Below are 22,205 nucleotides of genomic sequence, written 5' to 3' on the forward strand. Positions count from 1 at the left end.
GCACAAGTGTCTTAGCACTATCCCAAGTTGGCCTGCCCAGTGCTCAGAGGCATATCCTTTGTTCCTCTCCAGATGATGCAATGGGCATCCAGGGGACTTTGCTTTGGAAGGAGGTGTTGGGGCAGATCCCTGGGTCCAGCCCAGTCTACTGGTGGAGAGTGATGCAAGGGAGGGTCTCACCCTTGTTCATGTGAGGTGAGGCTGGGGATTGGCTACAGCTGACATCACTGACAGCGTCCAAGTTCAGAGTTAGGCCCTGGGGAGGAGGATGAACAAGGTCTGGGCAACAACAGGGCTGGGAAGTGGGTTCAGCATGGTTGAGGGTGGGGCCCAGACTATGAAATGGAGGAGGATGGGCTGGAGCCACACTCACAGGCTGCGCTGGGTAAGCGTCTTGCAGGGTGTCCAGGGTCGCCAGTGCCACTCAACACTGAGAGGTGGGGGCACCCCGTAGGCAGTGCAGGTGAGGGCCTGGCGGCTGTGGCGGGAGTAGATGCTGGGGGAGGAGGCCTCCTTCTCATGGATGTGGGGGGGCACTGGGGACACAGAAGGTGCTGGTCAGCGGGCCCCCATGCCACATCCACCCACCTGCCCCCTCTCTCATTTTTAGCCCCACCCACCATTCACTACCAGCTCCAGACTGATGTTGCGCCTCAGGCCAGCTGCAGAATTCCACAGGGCAAGGGTGTAGACACCAGCGCTGGCCTCTGTCACCTCCTTGAGCACCAGGGCATGTGGACTGTGGCGTCCAGATACTGCCTTTCTGTCCTTATACCTAGCCCAGAAAGCTAGTTCAGGGGGCTATGTGGATTCTGTCCCAGCCCCAGTGTTGCCCCTCCCAGTTCCCCCAACCAGGATTCATTCTCAGGGGCAGGAAGAAGGGTGGCCAGGTCAGAGACAGTGGCAGTGGATGCTGGTCTGGAAGTGAAAGGCTGAAAGTACTGGACATGTTCTCCAGGTCCCATCTGCCAGGCCTGACAACCCACAGTCTGTAGCAGCACCTCTGACCTCACCTCAAAACATCATTGGTCATCCCATCGGTAGCGAGGTGACTGTGTCACTGAGACAGCTGCCTTCTCTCTGCCCTGCCTGTGGTTGTGGGCCCGGACAGCCAGGGTCTGGGTTTTGGCCTCAGGAACCCTGTCCTCTTTCTCATAGTCCACATGGAGTGAAAATGTAGTGCCTCCAGAGCTTTCTGCCCCCACCCCGACCCCCAGATGATGGACTCACTGTGCCTACAAGACACTTATTCTTGTGGGTAGGAATCTGCATGGCTCCCTCCACCTTCATTTTGGCTGGAGTACATAGCTTTCCTGCCCATCCTTATGCAGTGGCCTGGCTCCACCTGGCCTGCCCCCAGCCAACATGCATCACTACAGTGGGTTTCACATATGCATCTGCTGTCCATCCATCCCTCCCCCCCAACTGAGCTGGAAGCCCCCCACTGGCAGGTGCTCCATGGATGTTTCTGCACATGTGAGTAAGTGGATGCCCCATACCCCAAAGGGCAGCTATCTGCCCTGGGCCTGTGACCTGGGTTTGGAACCTGTTTGAAGATCATCCTTCCCCAGGCAGGTGCCTCCACTTGGTGCTGGATGTGCTAAACTGGGATGCTGCAGTGTGGCCTGGGAGGGACTCATCTCTTGGGAAAAGACTAATAGTGAGGGGGCTGCAGGGGCCTGCTCTCAACTGTGACACCACAGCCAGGACCCTACCCAGAAAGGATGTGACTGGCCTGGGGTTGCACAGTAAGGCAGGGTAGAGCAGAGGTGGGCTGTGCTGTCTTCCCAGTACTGGTGCGCTTGCTGGATTTGTGACCCTAGGAACACCCAAAGCCTGTGTCCTCATCTGAAAAGTGTAGAAATGCAATGCACCTTGCAGGGAGTGTGAGATCTAACTGGCATGTAATGTCAGCATAGTGCTGGGCACAGTGAAAGCCCTCAGGAGCCCAGGCCCAGCCTGCCTGTCTATTCTCCAACCTTCTACCACAGGGGTCCTCAAACTTTTTAAACAGGGGGCTCATTCACTGTCCCTCAGACTGTTGGAGGGCTGGACTGTGGGCCCCGGGATGAGTCGGCTGCTAAGCAGGACAGGCAGTGGTGGCAAAAACACCTGGTGGGCCGGACAAATGTCCTAGGCAGGCTGCATGTGCCCCACGGGCCAGAGTTTGAGGACACCTGTTCTATCCATTCACTGACTCACAACTGTCACATAGTGAGCCACATGAAGGGTGGGCATCTGTGGGGCTGTGGTGGACCATGAACAACCCAGGGCAGGTGACTCAGATGGGCACTTCTTAGAGACAGGTGTTGCCCAAGTGAGAAGAGAAGGTCTGGATAGGGTGGGAATGTTCCAGTTCCAGTGGAAAGCTGTGCTGAGGACAGCCAGCTGCCTCAGGATTGGGCTGGATCCTTGATGCAGCACAGCTGGCCACCTACTGACAGCAGGTGCAGTCCTGCCTGCCTTGGAGGGCAAGGGACAGGGCCTAGGTGTCTCTAGGAGCCACACCTGTGAGTGAAGTTCCAGGCTGTCTACCCTCAGGACCCTGCCCCAAGGGCCCTGTATTGCACCAGGTGGCCCCGTGAACCCCAAAGCCTGTGTCTTCAGAGGGAAGGTCTCACCAGGCCCCGCTAGGAGCAGCCTGTTTCCAGCCTCAGGCTGTAGACACCTGAGTCCTTTGCTTTCCCATTACTGAAGTTGCCCTACCAGAAGGGAATTGCCTAGGCTGGAAGGGTGAGGCTCCTGGAGCTAGCTGGGGTAGGGCAGGGCAGAGACTCCTCCCAAAGGGCTGGGACTCAGGCAGGAATGCCCTTCACCCATCCTGGGCTCTGCTTCCTTGTCTGTGCAATGGGGATTTGGACTAGAGTGTGAGCCTTGAGTTGACAAGGTTAGGTTGGCCGTGTTGACTGCCCAGACAGCCTGAGAGTGCATGGGAGAGGTGCTGTGCCTTCCAGAGCCTGCAGGGAGCAACCAGTGAGGGCAGAACCACCAGAGGAGTCCCCTCCCTGGGCCTTGGAACACCCCAGGGGAAGCCTCACCCTCTCAGTTTGCAGAGTGGGAGCCTGGGCTCCAGCAGCCTGCAGGCCTCCTAGAAGCTCTTGCACTCACTGTCATTCAAGGAGGCCCAGCCCAGGGCTGCTCTGCAACAATGTGGCATGTCCACATTTCTGGATAGGAGAGTTCTGGAAGTGGCAACCTCATTGGAAGGAGACCCAGGGAAACTGCAGCCATTGCTGTGGGGCAGACCCTGGCATTTACTCAAGTGAGTACAGGTGGGTCTACCTGTCAGGGCCACAGAAAGCAGTAAAGCCCCACACCATGCCACCACATCCATGCACAGCAGAAGCCAGTGTTCAACTTTAAACCTTCCACAGGTTGGCAGCAATCTGGGTCAACCCTCCTTCTAGCTACAATATCATATTCTGTGCCTATTACTTTGGGACTCTCCTCAGAGAGGGTCCTATACTACCGGTGTTAAGGTACAGGCCTGATAGTGAGGAACAGGTCCCCATGTGGTTGGTCAGCATGCAGGCCTGATGGGGGGGAGTACACTGCCCTTCTTACCCGTGGGCCTGGCAAGGTAGTGAGGAGAGGGGAGCCAGGGCTGTTACCATTGGAACTCTGGTGGGGGGTATGCTGCCAGCTTCACGGGAAGCTTCACCAGCTCATCTCCTGCCGTGGCCTCCAAGATGGGTCCCTTGAGCCACTCAACGCTGATGAAGGGCTTTTCTGGCAGATAAGAGGCATCCTCGTAAATCCCGGGCTGACCCATCACTGACCAAGGATTCCTAGCCATAGGCCAGGTGGCCCTAGCAGCCAGATGCCTACAGACTGGGGCTCACTGTACCATTCCCCATCTGAGATATGGGAGCTGTGTGGTCCCTCTGCCCACTTCCCTCTGGCTGGACGCCCCACACTCAGGCACACCAGGACCTCTGGGCCCAGGCCTACACTGCACAAGTATCCTTGTTCCTCAGGCTTGATGATGCCTGATTCCCCTAAGGCCATGATGTCCCCAGCTGCAGGCTGTACCATGCACGATCACCTCGGTGCTCTCCCGGAATCGCTGCAGGCCGTTGTTGGCCTCACACACGTATGGGCCCAGGTCATGCTGGCTGACATTAAGGATGGTCAGGATGCTGGAGAGCTCTGTGTGTGTCTGCTGGGAGCGCCGCTCAGGCACCCACTTCCCCCGCTCTGCCTGCCACATCCAGGGGAGCCCAAGGTCAGCAGATGGGCTCTAGCAGAGCTACCCCACCAAGGAACATGCCCCAGCCCAGCTAGCAGTGGCTCTGGAGACCTTGGACCCAGACTCTTGAGTTTTCCTTGGGATGGAAGACCTTCCCTGTCCAACTAGAGCCCCTGGGTCTGCATGTCCCCCACACCAAGGATATAGTCAGTGATGGGGACTGCTGGGGACAGGACAGGAATGGGTAGGAGGAAGATGCTCTGGCAGGGCTGCTGACCTCACCTGCTTCCCTGGATAGTCCCAGTCAAAGGTGACACCTGAGTTGAACTCAGCCCATACAGTGCAATTTAGGACCAGCTTCTCCCCAACCAGCAGCTCCAGCGACTTCTTGGGGAACAGTTGGATGTCATAGAGCTCGTTGCCTGGTGACACATGCACAGTGACTCCCCTGCCCTCCCAGAACACTGTACAATGGACACCCAATGCACACAGAACACGGAGTGTCAGGCACCTGAGACCAGCATGTCAGTGACAGCACTGTTACTGGGAATTGCGGTAGATCCCTATCCTCCCAGGGCATCAGAAGGGAGCACTGGGTGAGGGCGGCTCCTACCTGTGATATGCACGATGAAGGGGTTGGAAAGGAAGTCCTGGCCGCCCCAGGTGGTCTCACACTGCAGGTACAGGGCATCTCGCAGTAACGGTGTGGGCACCCGCATGCCCTGCCGGTCATCCCACACCACCTCCTGCCCATCTGGCCACAGTACTGAGCTTTGCTGAAGGGACACGGTCACTGTCAGTGCCAGGCTGCCCCTTTCCTCCTGGCTAGACTGCGGCCACCTCTCCCGAGCTGGGATAGGAGGGCAGGATTCCAGGGTGGGGGTGGGGTTGTACCGAACGAAGCGTGATGTTGAGGCCAGGGATGGACACCCGGCAGGGCACCCACATGGAGTCCTTCCTGTTGACCAGAAGTGTGTCGGGCTTGTTGATGAACGGCTGTTGGAAGTCTGTGGAGAGGGAACAGGAGTCAGGGGAAAGGATGGTGAGGGTCGGGGAGATAGTGGGCAGCCCTATGGGGCTGGGCAGTGCTGTCCTTGCCTGCTGGCTGCCCTCCTGAGCAGGTGAGGTCCCCTTCTCTCCTCCTGCCAGCCCAGTGTTGGTAGGCTAGGGATGGGAGTCAGGTGCTGGCCTTCCCCGAGGACCCTACCTGAGCCCAGCCTGCTGCACTCACCCTGACAGCCTCACCTCTCACGAATACGTAGGTGCTGGCAGCTGTGGTGCCCTCGATGCGGGCATTGATGTACTTGTAGTAGCAGCAGTAGCTGCCCGTGTTGTTGGCGTGTGCCTCGTGCAGCAGCAGAATCTTGCAGTAGGGCCTGTTGTCTGTGCCCTCACACTCTCTCACGAACCCTGTGTCCTCGCTGTCCTTGTCCTCTGTGGCCAGTGCCTCTTGTGACCCTGGCCAGGCCCACTCTAGGGGGTGCTGCCCCCTGGCAGAGGATGGGAGAGGTCAGGGGGGACCTGGCTGTAGCCCATGATTCCTGAGGTGCCTCCCTCAAGGGCAAAGCCTAAGCTGGTCTTACTGCAGGATGGAACTGCCCAGGCCAAGGAACTCCCTGTGACCCCCCAGGCATCAACCTGACTCCCTTAGCTGTAGGTGGAAGGCTGGCCTGCAGAGAAGCCAGGCCTTGAATCACCAGTGCTGAAGGGCAGATACCATCTCTGGGGCTCAAGTGTACAGGCTTGGGGCCAGTGAAGGCTAGGGTGGGGTGCAGGGTGATGTGTGCCAAGTAAAATGCTGAGGGGGTAGGTGTGGGTGAGGCCAGAGAAGGGCCTCCAAGCATCCACACCCTGGGAGGGGGAGCCCTGCACAGCCTTGAGACCACTCTGCCCAGGAAGGAGCTGCCTTCTGGGCCTTTGGCCACCACCTCCAGGCTTCTGCTGCCTCCCTGGCTGTCCAGTGGGAGGGACCCAGTACCTGCAGGAGATGGACAAGCTGTCACTGGTGTCGATGACATGCACCTCCTCCGTGATGTTCAGGGTTGGGGGTGTCATGGAGTAGCCGCTCACCAGACCTGAGAGTGGAGACAGGTCAGCATGGTGCTGGTTACTGTTCACATGATGGCATCAGGCCCAGGCAGACCCATTGTGCCCCCAGGGCAGCACCAGCCCCTAGACCTTAAGACAGCCAGTAACTTCTGTAAGCTGACCCCTCCCTGCTCCTGCAAGTGAGCCCTGACTGTGGCTGGACTGAACACCAACCTCTGGCCCCATGAGCAAAGATACTGGCATGGAGGAGAAGGGGAGTGGTATGCCCTACAGCTCTGCCTGAAGGGCCCCTGCCTACCCTGCCCATGACCTCGCCCTGACCAGGTCCCAGGGTGTCCGCCTCACAGTTGCCCTCTGGCTCAGCATGGCATAGGGCCCCTGGCTGCCCTCCTCCTCTGGGTTCCCAGGTCTCCCACCAACCTCCTAGGGCTTCCTGAAGGGCTCCTCTGACACACACATAAACCTGCCTCACCTGAGTAGAAAACCACCCTTGTGTCTGATGGCTGTAGGCTGAGTGGGGCCAGGCCCCTGCCCTCCAGGACCCTAGCCCTGCTGGCCCCCAAACTCCTGCCTACCACCCTCCTCCCAGGTATGTGTGTGTGTGCGTTGATAGGTGTGGGTCTCTCTGTGTGCATCTGTATTTGTGGTGTGTATGTGTGTGCCTACGAAAGGTGTGTGTGCAAGCATGCACATTGTGTCTTTCTGACATGCTAGTGTGTGTATGTGTATGGATGTTGGGGGGTGGGATCCCGGTGGGGGTGGGAGCAGGCCCTGGGGGAGGTCTGGGCTTGGAACTCTGGCAGATGCATCCTGCCAGGACCATCCTGAGACAACAGGAAGGGAGGGCTTCATGGCCAGCAGCCCAGGGCTGCGTCCTGCCCCTCCCCCCAAGTCCCTGTCCTCCTGGGAGGGGCTACAGCTCACTATTCCACCCCAGCCCCTTCCAGGCCCACAGGCCCAAATGAGGCAGCAAAAGTCCTTCCCAGTCTTACTTCCTGAGGCACTGGGGTCCCGCTATGCAGCTCATGAGGTGGAGTGGAACCTAGGGAACCCCACGATAGTTGGGGGGATCCTAAGCCACTCCAGAAAGTGGCACAAGGACAGTATGTTCTGTACACCAAGATCTTATGCCAGCATCATGTGGCCAACACAGCCACCTGCCAGTGGCTGCTGCCTACCCCCTACTGACTCCCTCCCTCCTGGCTAAACCCCTTTAGACACTCTGCATGGTGAGCCAAAGCTGGAAGGCCCTTACCAAGCACCTAGACCCACTGCACAGACAGGGAAACTGAGGCTCCCCATTTGTCCTTAGAAGGTAGATGCTCCTCTAGTTCACTGCTGTGACTTTCACAGTCTTTCCTTTGCTTAACTCCAGTGAGCTCCTCCTCCCGCTCAGGCTGGTGACCTGGCCTGAGGTTCACACTGTCCTGGGGCCCCAGGTGGGGGTGACCATGGGCTCTGGGACCCCATCCTCCAGGACAGTGCCCAGCTGTCCTGTGCATGGCAGCAGGACTGGGCACTTGCAGCCCCAACCTTGCACCCAGGGGCTGCCCTGAGAGGAGGCTCCCCTCAAGGCAGTGGGGGGTCCAGGAAGGAATCTGGGAGGGCACCTTGGAGCTGAGCTTCAAAGGAGAAGTGGGTTTTTTTCTGGGCACGACAAAACGAAAAGGGCCATGCCAGGCAGAAAGAGAGCTGTTAAGTATATGGGCACCTGAGTGGAAGGTGGTCTGTCCTTGGGGCTACAGAAGGAGAGATGACAGGTGGGGACTGGACCCATAGAGATGAAAGGACTATGCCCTCCCAATGGCCCAGCAAGGGGTCAGGAGAGAGGCCAGGCCCATGGCACCCTCACTGGGGAGAGAGCACCCTATCATGAAGTCTGGGTGTTGAGCTGCGGCCCGAGAAGGCTGCAGCCCTCTTCTAGGAGGCACACATCTGGGCACACACCTATGGGCTCCAGATCTGTGGACACTGTCACTCCAGCCTCCTTTGGTAGCCCCCCTTTGCTCCCTAGACACAGTAAGGCAGCCTCAGCTTCCAGCTTCTGGAGGTTCTCTCTCTCCCCAACCAGATGGAAACTGCCTGAGTGAGGGCCTCGCCCCATCCTCCTGGAGTGCAGGCTTTTTCCTATTTCCAACTTCACTTGTCCCTTTGCCTGGGACGTCCCGCCTTCCTTCCTTCCTTCTTATGGATGGCTCTCACTCAGGCAGTTTCCATCTGGTTGTCCTTGAGCCCCTGCTAGGACACTTGCCAGACTGAATTGTGGATGGGTAGGTGGGGCTTCCTCCCTGGAGGCATCCCTGCATTATGCAGGACCACCCCTCATACTTGCCAGCCTTCCCTGCCTATCCAGGCAAGCTCTCCTTTGTCATGGTGTGCCTTGACTTATTCCAGTTCTTTTACCAACGTACCCCTGGGCCCTGGGATCAGCAAAATTTGCTGCAGACCTCCCTGCTTCTCTGAATGTCCCCTCTTGTCTAACCTGAGGACACCAAGCACTGCCATGGGGCAGTTACTGCCCTCCACCCTCCCCTGAGGGCACGGCTCCTACATCCCTCCTCCCCACCCCCACATCATCTCCCATGAAGCACCATTCTTTGCCCACTAAATCTGTCATCAGCAGCTCTCCTGGTCACTTCTCCTCATTCCTGTGATCTAGCTCCTGGCCACTGTCCCCTCCCCATGACCTCAGCATCCTTATGAAGACTCACCAGCACTCACCTCAGCAGTCCTACTCTCCTCTCCCACCAGCCACTCCCTTCCAGGGGCACGTCCTGGATCCCACACCCATCTCCTGTGTGTTCCCCACCCTTTTGGCCTGTAGCAGCTCCATTCCACAGCCCTACCCCAAGCCCCCATTGCTTCCTCCCGTTACTGCCTGTCCTGGCCTCTGGTCCTGAATATGACACCATATGTTCAACACCACAGCACAAAGTCCCTCACACTGGCTGCTCCCTCTGTTTCCCTGTGTGCAGACGTGGCTCAGGGTGCGCCCTCCTCCCTCACTGTCAGCATGGACAAAGCAAAACCATCAGATGTGGACACCTCAACCCCCCACACCTAGCCTCTGACATTCCTGCTCCCAAAAGCAGGCCCTCCCCTGCTCTGCTGATCTCTTTCTCTAGGGGGCTCATCTCCCACACTCCCAGCCACTGCCTTTTTTCCTCTCCTCCTTCCTGGCTGTGGCTCTGTGCCTGCCTCTTCTCCCATAGCCCCCATCCACCCATGGGGTACAGCCCACAGCCCCTGAGACCCAGGGGATCAGGGCAGGGAACGTGTGTGAACCCCCAACATTCAGTGCTGCTTCTGTCTCCTCCACGGCCCTCCTGAACGTCTACACACCTCCTGAGTCTCTGTCTCTAGCCCAGATCACTGCTCTCAACTCCAGCATTGAGGATCCAGCTGCCCAGTGACTTAGACACCTGAGTTTTGCATCTCCAATGCTAAACTCCAGACTCAGAGCCCCCTTCCAGCGCCAGTAAAAGTTCCTCCCTCATTAGCTTTTGTTCTTCTAGCTTCCCCTACTTCAGCCCATGTGCCCACCACCAAAACCTGTCAGACTCTTCTGCTGGGGCTGGCACAGCCACATTAACCCCAAGTGGCCTCTTGGACCTGCTCCTGCCCTTCCCCAGGCCTCTTCCATGCAGTTGTTAGTAATGTTTTTTGCTCAAATCTCATTAGTGACTTCCCACTGCACTTCCAGGAAAACCCCAACCCCACCTTGTCCCCGCCCACCTCTCCACACTCTCATGGTGCAGTCTTGCCTTCTGTTCATGTGCTCCAGCTGCCATGGCTTCTGCTGTGCTATGCTCTCATGGCTGGCTTCTTTTCACACTCAAGCCTCAGCTTAGATGTGACTTATCACCCCCATGAAACAGCTTCATCTCAGCCTCCTGACTTCTTGTTTCATCCTTCCTGTCACAATTTGTAATTATTTGTTTATTTAGGTAATGTTTATACATATCCGCCATTAGGCAGTGAGTGGGTAAGGACCAAGGTAGTTATTTTTTTTAAACCCTACTTCATGCCTAGTGCAGCACCTGGCACAGAGAAAAGAGTCAGTAAATATTTGTGAAATGAATAAATGAATGGATGAAGTTTGGATGAATAGATGGACAGATGGGAGGAGGAATGGATGGACAGAGATATAGGCAAAAGGATGGGTGAAAATGAGTGTACGATGGATGGATGGATGATGGGTGGATGAATGAATGGATGATAGATGAAGAACAGATGAATGGATGGGAGATGGATAAATGAATAGACGGAAGAAATGGATGATGGGTAGATGGATGGATGGGTGATCGGTGCACGGATAAATGGATGATGGATGGATGGACAGACAGATGGATAGATGGATGGATGGATGGGTGGCTAAACGAAACTCTGAGGTCTTCCTTTTGGTTGGAATTGTGTCAGGCCCTGTCATTCCTTTGGAAAAGATGCTTATAGTTTTAAAGGATGGACACCTGAGTGAGTGTGTGAACCTCATACTGATCAGTGGCCAGAGCAGTGTTGGGCCTGAGGGCTGCCACGTCCACAGACTCCATGACTGCCCAGCCCCCACCTGTAGCCCTAAGAAGGTGCATCCTTCCTGCCTGGCTGTTGTCTGTCTTCACTGTCCTTCTCTTCCCGCAGCAGGAAGTGCTGTCATCCTGGCCCCTGCCACACTCCCCCTGCTTTCCTGTTCCTGGCCTGGGAACTGGCTTCTTCCTTCCCTTGGCCAACGTGGCCTTGGCCACCATGGCTGCAGCAGAGTGGAGCAATCAGGCCAGGCGCCGGACCAAGGTCAGCAAGGCCAGAGTGCACACCTCCTCTCCTTAGTGCTGTCAGCAGCCCCAGGACACCCTCCGGCCTTGGGCTACAGGAACCCTGGTGTCAGCCATAGGCATGGCAGAGAGTCCTGTAGCCTCCCTTGGGGTAGCACCAGCACCCCTCTGGGAGGGACAACATGCAGAGGGATTCTGCAGGTTAGGCACTGGCCATAAGCCAGGCAGGGGGGAGCCAACTGTTAGTGCCTCCTTTGATCCTCTCAACAGCCTAGGAGGGAGGGAGGAATCTATAGTCTAGTCATCAAGTGAGGAAACTGAGGCTCCCAGCCAGTCCCTCCCATGGACCAGGCTGCCTTCCAAAAGCAGAGGGCAGAGGTCCTCAGACCAGAACCTGGACCCATTCCTCCACTTAGTTCCCAGCTGGAAGTCTCACAGACCCCCCATAAGCAGGAAGGTCCATTCAGGAAAGCATATGGCTGCTTGCACCCCCAAGCCTTAGCTGTCTCTGCCACACCCCCCATTTCTCTCTCATCCTGTGTTTGGCTCCATGACCTTATGGGCTGCAGGTAAAACCCTTTAAACCACCAACACTATTTTTCAAAAGTATCTTTCCTGAGAAATTGAGGGACAACCCAACCAAATGCAGGAAGAGCTACTACAAGAGAGTGGCATTCCATGGAGGACTGAGTCCATCCCCTTCTTTGGCATTAGAACTGCTTTTCCCTGCATCCCTTGCTCTGTATAGGCTTCATCATGTTTTCTCTGCAAATCCTCAAGGGTGATGGAGTACAACACCCTTGCAGTGCAGAGGGGTGAGGCCTGGTGGGTGGCTTCTGGGGAGCTAACTTGAGACGGATTGCCAAGCCCACTGGGAATGGCTGGGTACAGGTGCTGGTGTAGAAGGAGAAGGAGGCTGTCTCAGGACCTCTTGCCTGTTGGCTATCTTTCTCCTTCCCTCCTTCTGCCACCCTAAACACTGGCCTCCCTACCTCCCCAGGAGCCTCCTCTCTGCATGGGCTATGTCCTCTGTCCCTCCATCCTACCCTGCCCTCTGTTTCCAGCCAGCTGCTGCTCTAACTCCAGGGCCCATGCAGCTGGCCCTGATACCTATGGCTGAGCACATCACCTCTACCACAACCGTGACCACAGCATATGGTGGGGGGTGGTCTATGTACTCAGGGGCTCCTGGGGCTCGGATATGATTGGCCTGTGGCTCTGTCCTCTGCCATGGCCACTCTGGGCCTGGCTCCTCTTTGCCCTCTCCCTGGCGTGCCTTAGAAGATGGGGGTTGTGTGATAGTCATGCCAGTTGGACCCACACTCTCTAGGGCAGCTGTGTTCAGGAGGACCAAGGCAGCTGGGGGTCAGGTGGGGAATTTCTGGACATTGATCTTGGGGCTGGGCCAGGGGACATCTGCATGAGCACCCCCTCTCTTCCCTCCTGAAGCCAGGCCTGTGCAAAGACCTGGTAAGAGGTAGCAAGGGTGTTCTGTCCTAAGGCCCACCTTGACCTGGTGGGCAGTCTCTGTGCCTCCAGAGCTCAGAGAGCTATTGGTTTCCAACCCCCTCCCCATGCAGGCCTGAGATGGATGGGGTGGGAGGGGATGTTCCCACAGTGTAATCAAAACTGCTTGCACTTTGGCTGTCTGGTCTTGGACAAGCCACTTCTCTCTAAGCTCTAGTTTTTCCACTTGTGAGATGCAGACTGTCCCTAGGCTCTCTAGGAACCACAGACCACAAATAACATAAGAACACATTAAGTGCCATAGCAATAGTAAACTGTCATTGATTCAGGTACACTGGGTGTAACCCTGTCTCCTGATTACTGTGTGCTTGGCTTGCCACAGCTTCTGTGTCTCACTGTGACTCTGTGCCATGGTCAGAGCAGGACAGGGAGGTCAGGAAAAGCCTCACTGATGGAGGGGTTTGTGTGACCTGAATAGGTTCTGTAGATCCAGTAGGAGCTTGCTAGCCCAGAAGTAGGGCAGAGGAATGTGTGCAAAGGCAAGGGTTCCAGGGGCCTGGGACTATCAGGTAGGTGGAGCACATGGAGCATAGTGTGGGGAGATGAGGCCACAGAAGGCCTCAGTCACAGGCCCATCCCAGGCCCATCACTGCATATACTCTCTCCTCTTGATGGTGGCACACCTGGACTTACCTCCATGCTGTTCTGTCAGCCCTGACAGCTCTCCTAGTGGACCTAGGGACCCCAGACATCAAACTCAGACCACACTTAACACCAAGAGCTAAGGAACACACAGCTGTCCACCCACTACGTAAGCAAGTACCAAAGATAATTTGGTGCTGGCAAGGCCGTGGGGAAACAGGCACCCACACAGTCATAGTAAAAAAAAGTCCAGACCCTTTGACCGCCAAATTCTGCTTATACCAATACATCCTGTTAGAACAACAAGAGCAAATGCATACTTAGCACTTTCTGTGTGCAGTATAGTCTCACGCACTCTGTACATGTGACACACCTTTGCATGCCCCCGAGACAGATTCTATAATTGTCACTGTGCAAATGAGAAAACCAAGACACACATATGTTAACTCACCTGAAGTTAGATTACTATTAAGATGAAGAGATTATCTTTTGAGGACAGGATTAGGGGAAGCTACTGTTTACTCCCCAGATTTCTACATTGTTTGCATTTCTGCAGTAAACAAAAGTAAATGTAAAGGCCTTTAGCGTATCAAACTATCCTTCCATCAGCCCTGGAAATGCTGCTGACTTTCCGCCGGAGGGGTTGTCCAAGTGGCGGTCACCCCACCAAGGCTTTCCTGACCCCATTAAACCTTCAGAGCCAACTGCACCAAGTCATGTCCATTCTCAGAGCTGAAATGTGATTTGCAGATTAAGAGTTTGCTGATCAGGAGGAGGGCAGCAAGGGTAGATGGAGTCTGAGCTCTTTGTCAGCCTCCCTGCCACCCCTTGAGGCTGCTCCAGCCTTGAAAACTCTGCCTTCTACATGCCATCGATCTGGAATGGTCTTGCCCTCTGACATCTCAGCCAGTGTCACCTCCCCACAGTCCATGCTGGGCTTCCCCTCCTCAGCACTCCTGCAATTTCCCATAGCTCTTGTAGTGACTAGCTTATTACATTTGACAATTCCTCACTCAATTCAAGGTGGCAGGGAGAGGGATGGTGGCACCTGGGATGGTGGAGATTCCATGCACTGAGGGGACAAATGGGGTGAGGGAGGGACCTGGGTGAAAGACAATGCAACTGCCTGTGGCATGCTGCTTTTGAAAGGTCTCTGGGACACCAAGGAAAAAATGTCCAGGAGGTGGTCAGAAATTTAGGACCCTACCTGCCCACTCTTCTAGGGCTTTCCCTGGGGAATGTGGACAACTTGCCTACTGTGCCTGCCCTTCCTTTCCCTGTGGTTCCCACAATCTCTGGGGCCAGCAACTAGACACCTATCACCTCCCTCTAATAAGCCATTTCACCCCTAGCATCTAGCCCCTAGTGAGCCATACACTCTTCTGACCTTAATTTCCCAATCTCCAAAATGGGTGCAATAAGATCTGAGTCACAAGGTTAAAATCTGTACAGTTTGATTAACTATTTTACACTGAGGGTGGCTCACTGTTAGATACCCTAAGTGTATGCATGTATGTGCACATTAGAAATGAATCTCCATTTGGTAGCATTTAGGCTAGCTTTGAGGACAGTGCTTTGAGTTGGATGAGGATGGGGTCTTCCTCTACATCACCTGAAAGCCTGGGTTCCATACTCTTGGGAGCACACAGTGAGCAGGTTGAAGCCTCCTAGTAGCCAAGGCCCCCACTTGGAACAGCACCCCCTTCTGCCTGGTGTTCTCAGCAGGCTTCCAAAGGGCCATCTGGAGCAGAGGAATGGCTATGGTCTGGGATTGAGGTGTGCAATGGGTGTGGCTGGGTGGATGTGGGACTAGGGACAACCTTGGACTCCTGCACAAAGAGCCTGTACCACTAGCCCGAGAAGCTAGTGTTTATATTTGGGGGGCCATTTGGAAGGCTCACATTTGTGTTTCAGAGCAGTCCCTTGGGGCCAGAATGGAGGCAAGTTTCTGAAGATGCTGGAAGCCAGGAGTAGGAGAAGCTGGGCAGGCACTAGACCTGTTGAGAACATGGACTGCTTGAGCAGCCAGTGAGGATGGAGACAGGGAGGAGGGGACCCTAGCAGATGCTGAGCTCCCTGTGCAGGGCAGCTGCAATGTCGTCAGTTGTGCCAGGCAGTTGTCCTGGCCTCCCTGGGGTCAGGACTCTGCTCCCTAGCCAGCAGGACGAGTGGTGTTATCAGACAGCCCAGCTGCCTCAGAGGTGGCCCCTCAGTGCTGCTAAATCGGGGCAACTAGCTCCTGCTGCAGGAAGAGGGAAATGCAGGCAGGATGTCCTCTTTTGTGGCCGACAAGTCCTTTCCCATGAACCCCTGCTGACCTCACCGGCCACGTGGCGGGGCTCCCCCACTCGCCACTGAACCTACGACCTGCACCCAACCAGACCTGACCTCAGCTGAGGTTGGCTGGGCCGTGGGGCTCCAGGGGCATGCCTGGTGTCTGTCCTATCCTGCTCAGCACCCTGCGCCTTCTCTAGCGATGGATGGCCGCACCTTCTTGCTCCCAGACTTGTCCCCTCGGCATGACCGGAAAACTGAGATCCCAGAGGAAGCCAGTGTCTGAAAAGGATCGAAACTCAGGAATCCCTGGCTCCAGCTGGACATGTTGGCTGCCTCTCACTCAGAGAATAGCTTAAAGAGTGTAAGAGGCTCTCTGAACCCTTCTTGTCTACCCTACACTTTGAGGGGCATCTTAGAAGACTGTGGGGACATACCTTGCCCCTGGTGGAGAGAAGCAGAAGCCTGCCCTGTAGAGGAAAATACCCAAGCAACAGCAGGAGGGGTGTAGGCTAGACACAGAAAAGAACTTCCTCCTCCCAATTAAGACTCCACTTAGTTTCTCCGAGTTTCCTGACTCCCCCCGTTCTATCACACTCAAGTGCTCCCAACTTTCTTCCTCCTTTATTTGGCCTAGTTGCATCAGCTGGGGTCTCCCAGGAAATTCTGCTGGATGCTTCCACTTAGAGGCCATGCCTCCTCTTCCCAGGGTCCCCATTTGACAAACTATCTCATAATCCACTGTGTTTGCTTAAGCCAGAGCCCAGGTCCTCTCACCCCTTACCCATCTACCTCTGCTTTATCTCCTGTATTTGTCCCCTAGCGCCTGCCCCCTGGACATTAGCCTCCTTGCTGCTGTGGCCCTCTCCTGTGTGCTGTCTCCCCCAACCACCCCTGCACACTTTCCAGGCTCTAGCTTCACCTGACTACTCACTTGTCCACATTCACCATTTGGACTGTCCTGCTCTGGGCCTTTCCTTCCTGTGTAGCTCATAGCCACTCAGCTGGGCCTCCTCCATAGGTTGCACACATCTGATGCCATGTCTGTGTTCCTGCAGTCTGTCACTTAGGAATCCCTTGCAGGATGGGGCAGGTCCAAACCCCACCTGGGCCACACTGAGCAAGCACTGTAGCTTGCAGCTTGCATAAAACTGTAGTCTCCTTCCCTGGGTCAGGGTGCCCGGTGGGGAGTTCACCAGACAGTCCACTTGTCACACTTCACACCTGATTTGGAGCCTGGCCATGTGGACACTGCTCTGTGGGGCAGCAGGGCTCCTTCAGCCATGCTGGCTCCATGCTTCAGGTTTGGTGGGTGTGTGAGAAGCACCTGCATTTCAGTCCTGCAGGAATCGAGCTAGGGCCAGAAGGTGCACAGGAACCAAGGGAGGTGGGCTCAGCCTCTAGCTCTTGCCTGCACTGACCTGCATCCCAGTCTTATCCCCACACACAGTCTCCATCTAGGCCGGTTAAGGGCTGGGATGAGTGTGATGGAGATGGCCACATGTGATCGCTCACAGTAAGGGCCAGAGTCCCTTGACTAGACCAACCAGCTGCCCCTCAGCCTCTGCTTCCCCTTATGTCCCTGAGCTGGCAGCCTGCTGTCTAGGGGTAGCAATGGCCTTTCTCTAGGTGAAGCCTCAAGAGCCATTTGCATTGGCCTTCTCCACAGGGACACTGGTGGAGCAAGACTGTGAAGCTGGACTGAGCCTTGAGCCTTGAAGTCCAGCCCAAGCACACATAACCCCTCAGTGCTTGCCACCTGCACCTCTGCTATGTATTGGGAAACTGAGATGCAGGTAGGAGAACGGAGGGGGTTGGGCCACACAGCAAGGACTTTAAGGGCAGAGCAAAAATAAAAGTCTGTTTCTATGACCTACAGCACACTTTTGAGGGTAGCCTCAGGGTCCCCAGGCCTCTTACCTGCCTCCCACCCCAGTGCCCTTACTCCCAACTACACCTGAGAGTTTATGCTTCTGTGGTAGTAGCCCCCATCATGCTGGGGCTCTCAGGCTCCACCTCAACCCGGCAACAAGTGGAGCAAGGTGCAAGGATTGGGGAGGGTTGGTCTCTGTCTCCTCTGGCATCTCCCTGAAAGCCACACCCAGGCCCAGCCTGGGACATCCCCCTGCCCCACCAGCACCCTCTCTCCCTTCCCTCCATAGTCTGGTTTGGTATAAGTCACCTGCACACACTGCAGGGAACGCCCCACCCCCCTTCACTCCTCCACTTCCCACTCTGCTCTGCCTGGGAGCATTAGGACACTGGCCTCTCCTAGTTCTCTTTATACCTGCAGAAGCTTCCCTGCCTCCCCAGAAGCCCCCTTCCTCTCTGGTCCCCGCTGTAGAGTCCCCTCCTGAACTCTGCTCTGCTTCCTTTCTAGCAACCCAGCCCTGCCTCTCTGCTGAACCTCAGGTACTACATCCAGCTGTCCATCCAATGTCTCCACAAGGCGGAGGTTTTCCCATTCCTCACCTCTCCTGTCCAACCAGGGCCCTATTCACCCCCATCCCACATTCATCAGTCACTCAGCAAACACATAGTGAACACCTGTGAGAGCTCAGCCCTGAGCTGGCTATAGGCAGGAGAGCAGAGAACAGCCAAGGGCAGCACCTTGATCAGACCTGCCCAACTCAGAGGCCCAGACAGATGTCCTCTTCCCTCTTTCCCAGGTTCAGCCACACCTCCCTCCCCCCCCCTGTTCTCAGCCCTTCAGCCTGTGAAGGTACAGGGTGAGCAGAGAGTGGGGCTTTTTTTTATCCCTTATGCCCTCCCTAGGGATTTTGGGGGTAATTATGATATTCTTGGTCAAGCTTTCCCATGAGTAAAATGGTCTAACACTCCATGTGAGAATTAGACAAGATGAAGTGTGCAAGCCAGTTTTTAGTTCCTATGGTGTGAAAAAATATCAAGGTCCCATTACTGGCTCAGCGCCTGTGGCTCAAGTGGCCAAGGCGCCAGCCACATACACCTAAGGTGGCGGGTTCGAATCCAGCCCGGGCCTGCCAAACAACAATGATGGCTGCAACCCCCCCCCAAAAAATTGCCGGGCGTTGTGGCGGCGCCTGTGGTCCCAGCAACTTGGGAGGCCGAGGCAGGAGACTTGCTTGAGCCCAGGAGTTGGAGGTTGCTGTGAGCTATGCCAGGGCACTCTACCCAGGGTGACAGCTTGAGGCTCTGTCTCAAAAAAAAAAAAAAAAAAAGTCTCATTCCTACCCTCAAGCCTTGCAGCACTCCTCCCTCAAAGACTGGGAATCTGTGAGCCCTCCTCCCACGCTTTGATTTCTAGGGACACAGAATCTTGTGTGCCGCCTCACCTTCTCACTCCCCTTGCTTCTTCCCTGACATCACCACCTAGGCCCTCTGCCTCCCATCCCCCACCTCCCCTCCTCACTGTCCACAGTCCCTCTTTCCAACCACACGACCCTTACCTCAGGTCTGGGTCTCTCCGCGCCAGAGCCTTATTCCCAGCACAAACCTAATCCTGACTCTCCTATGTTTAAGACATCTTCGTGGCGGCCTTTGCCTTATGGTCCCATCTTATTTGGCTTGCTCCGGGCCCTTAGCCCGGGAAGCCTCTTCTGTGATACTGATCGCGGGACTCAAGATTTGCCTTAAGTTCCAACATGCACCTGCTCCCTCTCCGTGGACGACACCCGCCTCAGGTGCGTGGAGGACCTGAAGCCTGGAGCGCCCACTGGGGGACCTCCGGCACCGACCACCAGCGCGGACTAGAGACGTCGGGAAGTGCGCACCCAAGTTCGGGGCCGGGCCGGGATTGTAGCCTCTGCGCTGGGCAATAATCCCCAACGCGCGCAGGTCCCGGCCGAGAAGCGCGGCGCGCGCTGGGAAGCGAGTAAACGGAGGATCCAGGTTCAGGAGGCAGCCCGACTGGGTCGGGCTTCAAGAAAACCGAGCCACAGACGGAGCAGTGAAGTCGGGAACCCAGAGGACTATCTCTGCGCTAAGGCGCAGCCCGGCTGCCTTGTCCCCGACCCGGCTGCAGTTCCCGCCCGTCCTTTCCTCACCCGGGCGGTCCCGGCTTCCGAGTCGGCGTGCTCCATCTGGCGTCTGCCCCCCAGGCTCCCCGGGCCGCGGTGTCCCTAGCCAGTTCCCGGTCTGTGCGGTCCCACCACTCTCCCCCGCTAAACTCAGTTCCCCCTTCGCTGCCAGTTCCGCTGCGGGGGCGGGCTCACCGTGCTCATCGTCCAGGAGACCGAGGCAGAGCCACAGGCGCAGACACAGCGCGGTGCCCCGTTGCATCTCCGGCCGCTTCGGCTCGGGTCCGACCTGAGTGGCCGAGGCTCTGGGCTGGGAGTGTGAGCGCGCGACCGGGACGCGGGCGGGGTCGGGGCGGGGCGGTGGGGCGGGGGCGGGGCACTGGGGGAGGCGGGCCAGGGGCGCCTGAGGCCGCCCCAGTACCTCTAGGTCCCTCCCAGCCAGCCAAATAAACGCTCCAGTCTGGGGAAGAATCGTACCCACTCCGCACAGCTGGCGTCTAGGGGGCCTGCCTTCCAAGTCAGTGGTGCCCTTCAGCCCTCCTGGGCCGCTGTGGTCGGCCAGAGGGCGCAGGTAACGGAAGCGTCCTTGTGCGCTATGAAGGGAACAGAGCCTAGTGGGCAAGGGAGGACAAAATGTGGCAGCTCATACTTTTCTGTGATTTCTTCAATTAGTAAATACGTTAAGAGTAAGAAAAAAAGTACATGTAATTTCAAAATAGCATGTTAAATCTTTGAAAGCATTCAGCAGACTTTAGCGTACTACTTATATAGTGTCGATGGAGACTGTACCCCTGAGCTGGGCACCCATATTGCTGACCTCACCCGGCAGCCCTGGCCTTCGCTTTATACATTCCCCAAATATTGTGTTTTGAGCTCATTCACAAGTTCTTTTTTTAAAAAATCAAGTGACTGTTTACTTTCTGACTTGGCAACCCTCTCAGAGACCTTTTTTCCCTCTTTTTAATTTGTCTTTAGAATTTTCCTACTGAACAATGAATCTCCTGATGGCTCTTAGCCCCGCTGCCTTGCTGATACTGTACTTCGCACTTTTCCACCCTTCTCCCACGGGTCCAAATTCTACTCACCTTCTCCGAAAACCAATACCAGATTTTTTGTAACCATCACCAACTGTCTCATGTATGAGTAAGAACTGGATATGTTATTAAGTTGTATGTTTTTTTAATGGGGGAGGAACTGTTTATTCAGTTGAATTTTTAATTCAAATTATTTGGTTTTTTATTTCTGTTCGGAGTTGCTCGAGTTGCTCGTACAATGTATTCTGGACATTAATTCCTTGTCAGTTACACAGTTTGCAAATATTTTCTCCCATTCTGTAGGTTGTTTCTTTACTCTGTTGGTTGTTTCCTTTGCTGTGCGTTTTAGTATGATGTAATCCATTTGTCTACTTTTGCTTTTGTTTTCTGTACTTTTGAGCTCTTAATCCCAAAATCTTTTCCCAGATCAATATCCCAAGGGTTTCCCCTACGTTTTCCTCTAGTAGTTTCATAGTTTTATATCTTACATTTAAATCTTCAATTCCTTTTGAGTTGATTTTTGATGTAAGATAGGGCTCTAGTTTCACTCTTCTGCATCTGGATATTCAGTTTTTCCAGCACCATTTGTCAAAGAGACTGTCCTTTTCTCAATGATTATTTCTTGGTGCTTTTGTTGAAAATCAGTTGGCTATAGGCTCCGTGGCTGTGGCTCAGCGGCTAGGGCGGCAGCCACATACACTGGAGCTGGCAGGTTCGAATCCGGCCGGGCCTGCCAAACAACAATGACAATTGCAATAAAAAAAGTAGCTGGGCATTGTGGTGGGCACCTGTATTCCCAGCTACTTGGGAGGCTGAGGCAAGAGAATTGCTTAAGCCCAGGAGTTTGAGGTTCTTGTGAGCTGTGACACCACAGCACTTTTACTGAGGACGACATAGTAATGCTCTGTCTAAAAAGAAAAAGATCAGTTGGCTATAAATACATGAATTTATTTCTGGATTCTTTATGTTATACCATTTGTCTATGCATCTGTTTAGTTCAGTACCATGCTATTTTGGTTATTATAGTTTTGTATTATATTTTGAAATTAGTATATTTTGCATCCAGCTTTTTGCTCAGTATTGCTTTGGCTATTCGGCGTCTTTTGTAGTTCCATATAAATTTTAGGGTTGTTTTTCTATTTTTGTGAAGACCCTTTAGCAATATTCTTCTAATCTGTGAACATGGGATAGCTTTCCATTTCTTTGGTGTCCTCTTCAATTTGTTTTGGTTGAATTTATTCCTATGTATTTCTTTTGTAGCTATTGTAAGTGGGATTTTATTCTTAATATCTTTTTCAGGTAGTTTACCATTGGCATAAAGAAATGCCGGTGATTTTTGTATAATGATTTTGTGTTCTGCTGCTTTACTGAATTCATTTATAAGTTCCAATACATTTTTGGTCGAATCTTTAGGTTTTTCTAAATATAAGGTTATGTCATCTGCAAAAGAGAACAGTTTGACATCCTCCTTTCCAATTTAGATGCACTTTATTTCCTTTTCTTGACTAATTGCCCCAGGTAGGACTTTCAGTATTGTGTTGAATGAAAGTGGTAAAAGTGGTCACCCTTGTCTTTTTCCATATCTTAGAGAAAAGGCTTTCAGGTTTTTTTTTAAATTAATTAATTTTTTTAACAGTCAAGGTTTCCCTCTGTCTCCCAGGCTAGAGTGCAGTGGTGTGATCATAGCTCACTGCAACCTCACTTTTGGGTTCAAGGGATCCTTCTTTTTTTTTTTTGGGAGACAGAGCCTCAAGCTGTCCCCCTGGGTAGAGTGCGGTGGCAT

General features: G+C 54.6%; 1 protein-coding gene across 4 annotated transcripts in view; it reads right to left on the minus strand.

Moving 5' to 3' along the window:
• The window catches only part of FLT4 (fms related tyrosine kinase 4), a 54,870-nt gene extending 35,198 nt beyond the window's left edge, over positions 1 to 19,672 (minus strand). For all 4 annotated transcript variants that reach the window (XM_023518762.1, XM_023518764.1, XM_023518763.1 and 1 more), the window contains exons 1-10: positions 19,584 to 19,672; positions 6,168 to 6,264; positions 5,435 to 5,679; positions 5,084 to 5,196; positions 4,803 to 4,965; positions 4,472 to 4,611; positions 4,033 to 4,201; positions 3,612 to 3,729; positions 621 to 775; positions 374 to 536 (exon numbers count right to left, since the gene is read on the minus strand). In XM_023518762.1, the coding sequence (XP_023374530.1) occupies positions 374 to 536; positions 621 to 775; positions 3,612 to 3,729; positions 4,033 to 4,201; positions 4,472 to 4,611; positions 4,803 to 4,965; positions 5,084 to 5,196; positions 5,435 to 5,679; positions 6,168 to 6,264; positions 19,584 to 19,650 (1,430 nt within the window). In that variant the 5' untranslated portion in view covers positions 19,651 to 19,672. The remainder of the gene's footprint in view (positions 1 to 373; positions 537 to 620; positions 776 to 3,611; positions 3,730 to 4,032; positions 4,202 to 4,471; positions 4,612 to 4,802; positions 4,966 to 5,083; positions 5,197 to 5,434; positions 5,680 to 6,167; positions 6,265 to 19,583) is intronic.
• Positions 19,673 to 22,205: the final 2,533 nt, after the last annotated feature.

Source organism: Otolemur garnettii, unplaced genomic scaffold (assembly GCF_000181295.1).
Source record: "Otolemur garnettii isolate 467f Iridium unplaced genomic scaffold, OtoGar3 scaffold00146, whole genome shotgun sequence".
In the NCBI taxonomy this organism is placed as follows: Eukaryota; Metazoa; Chordata; class Mammalia; order Primates; family Galagidae; genus Otolemur; species Otolemur garnettii.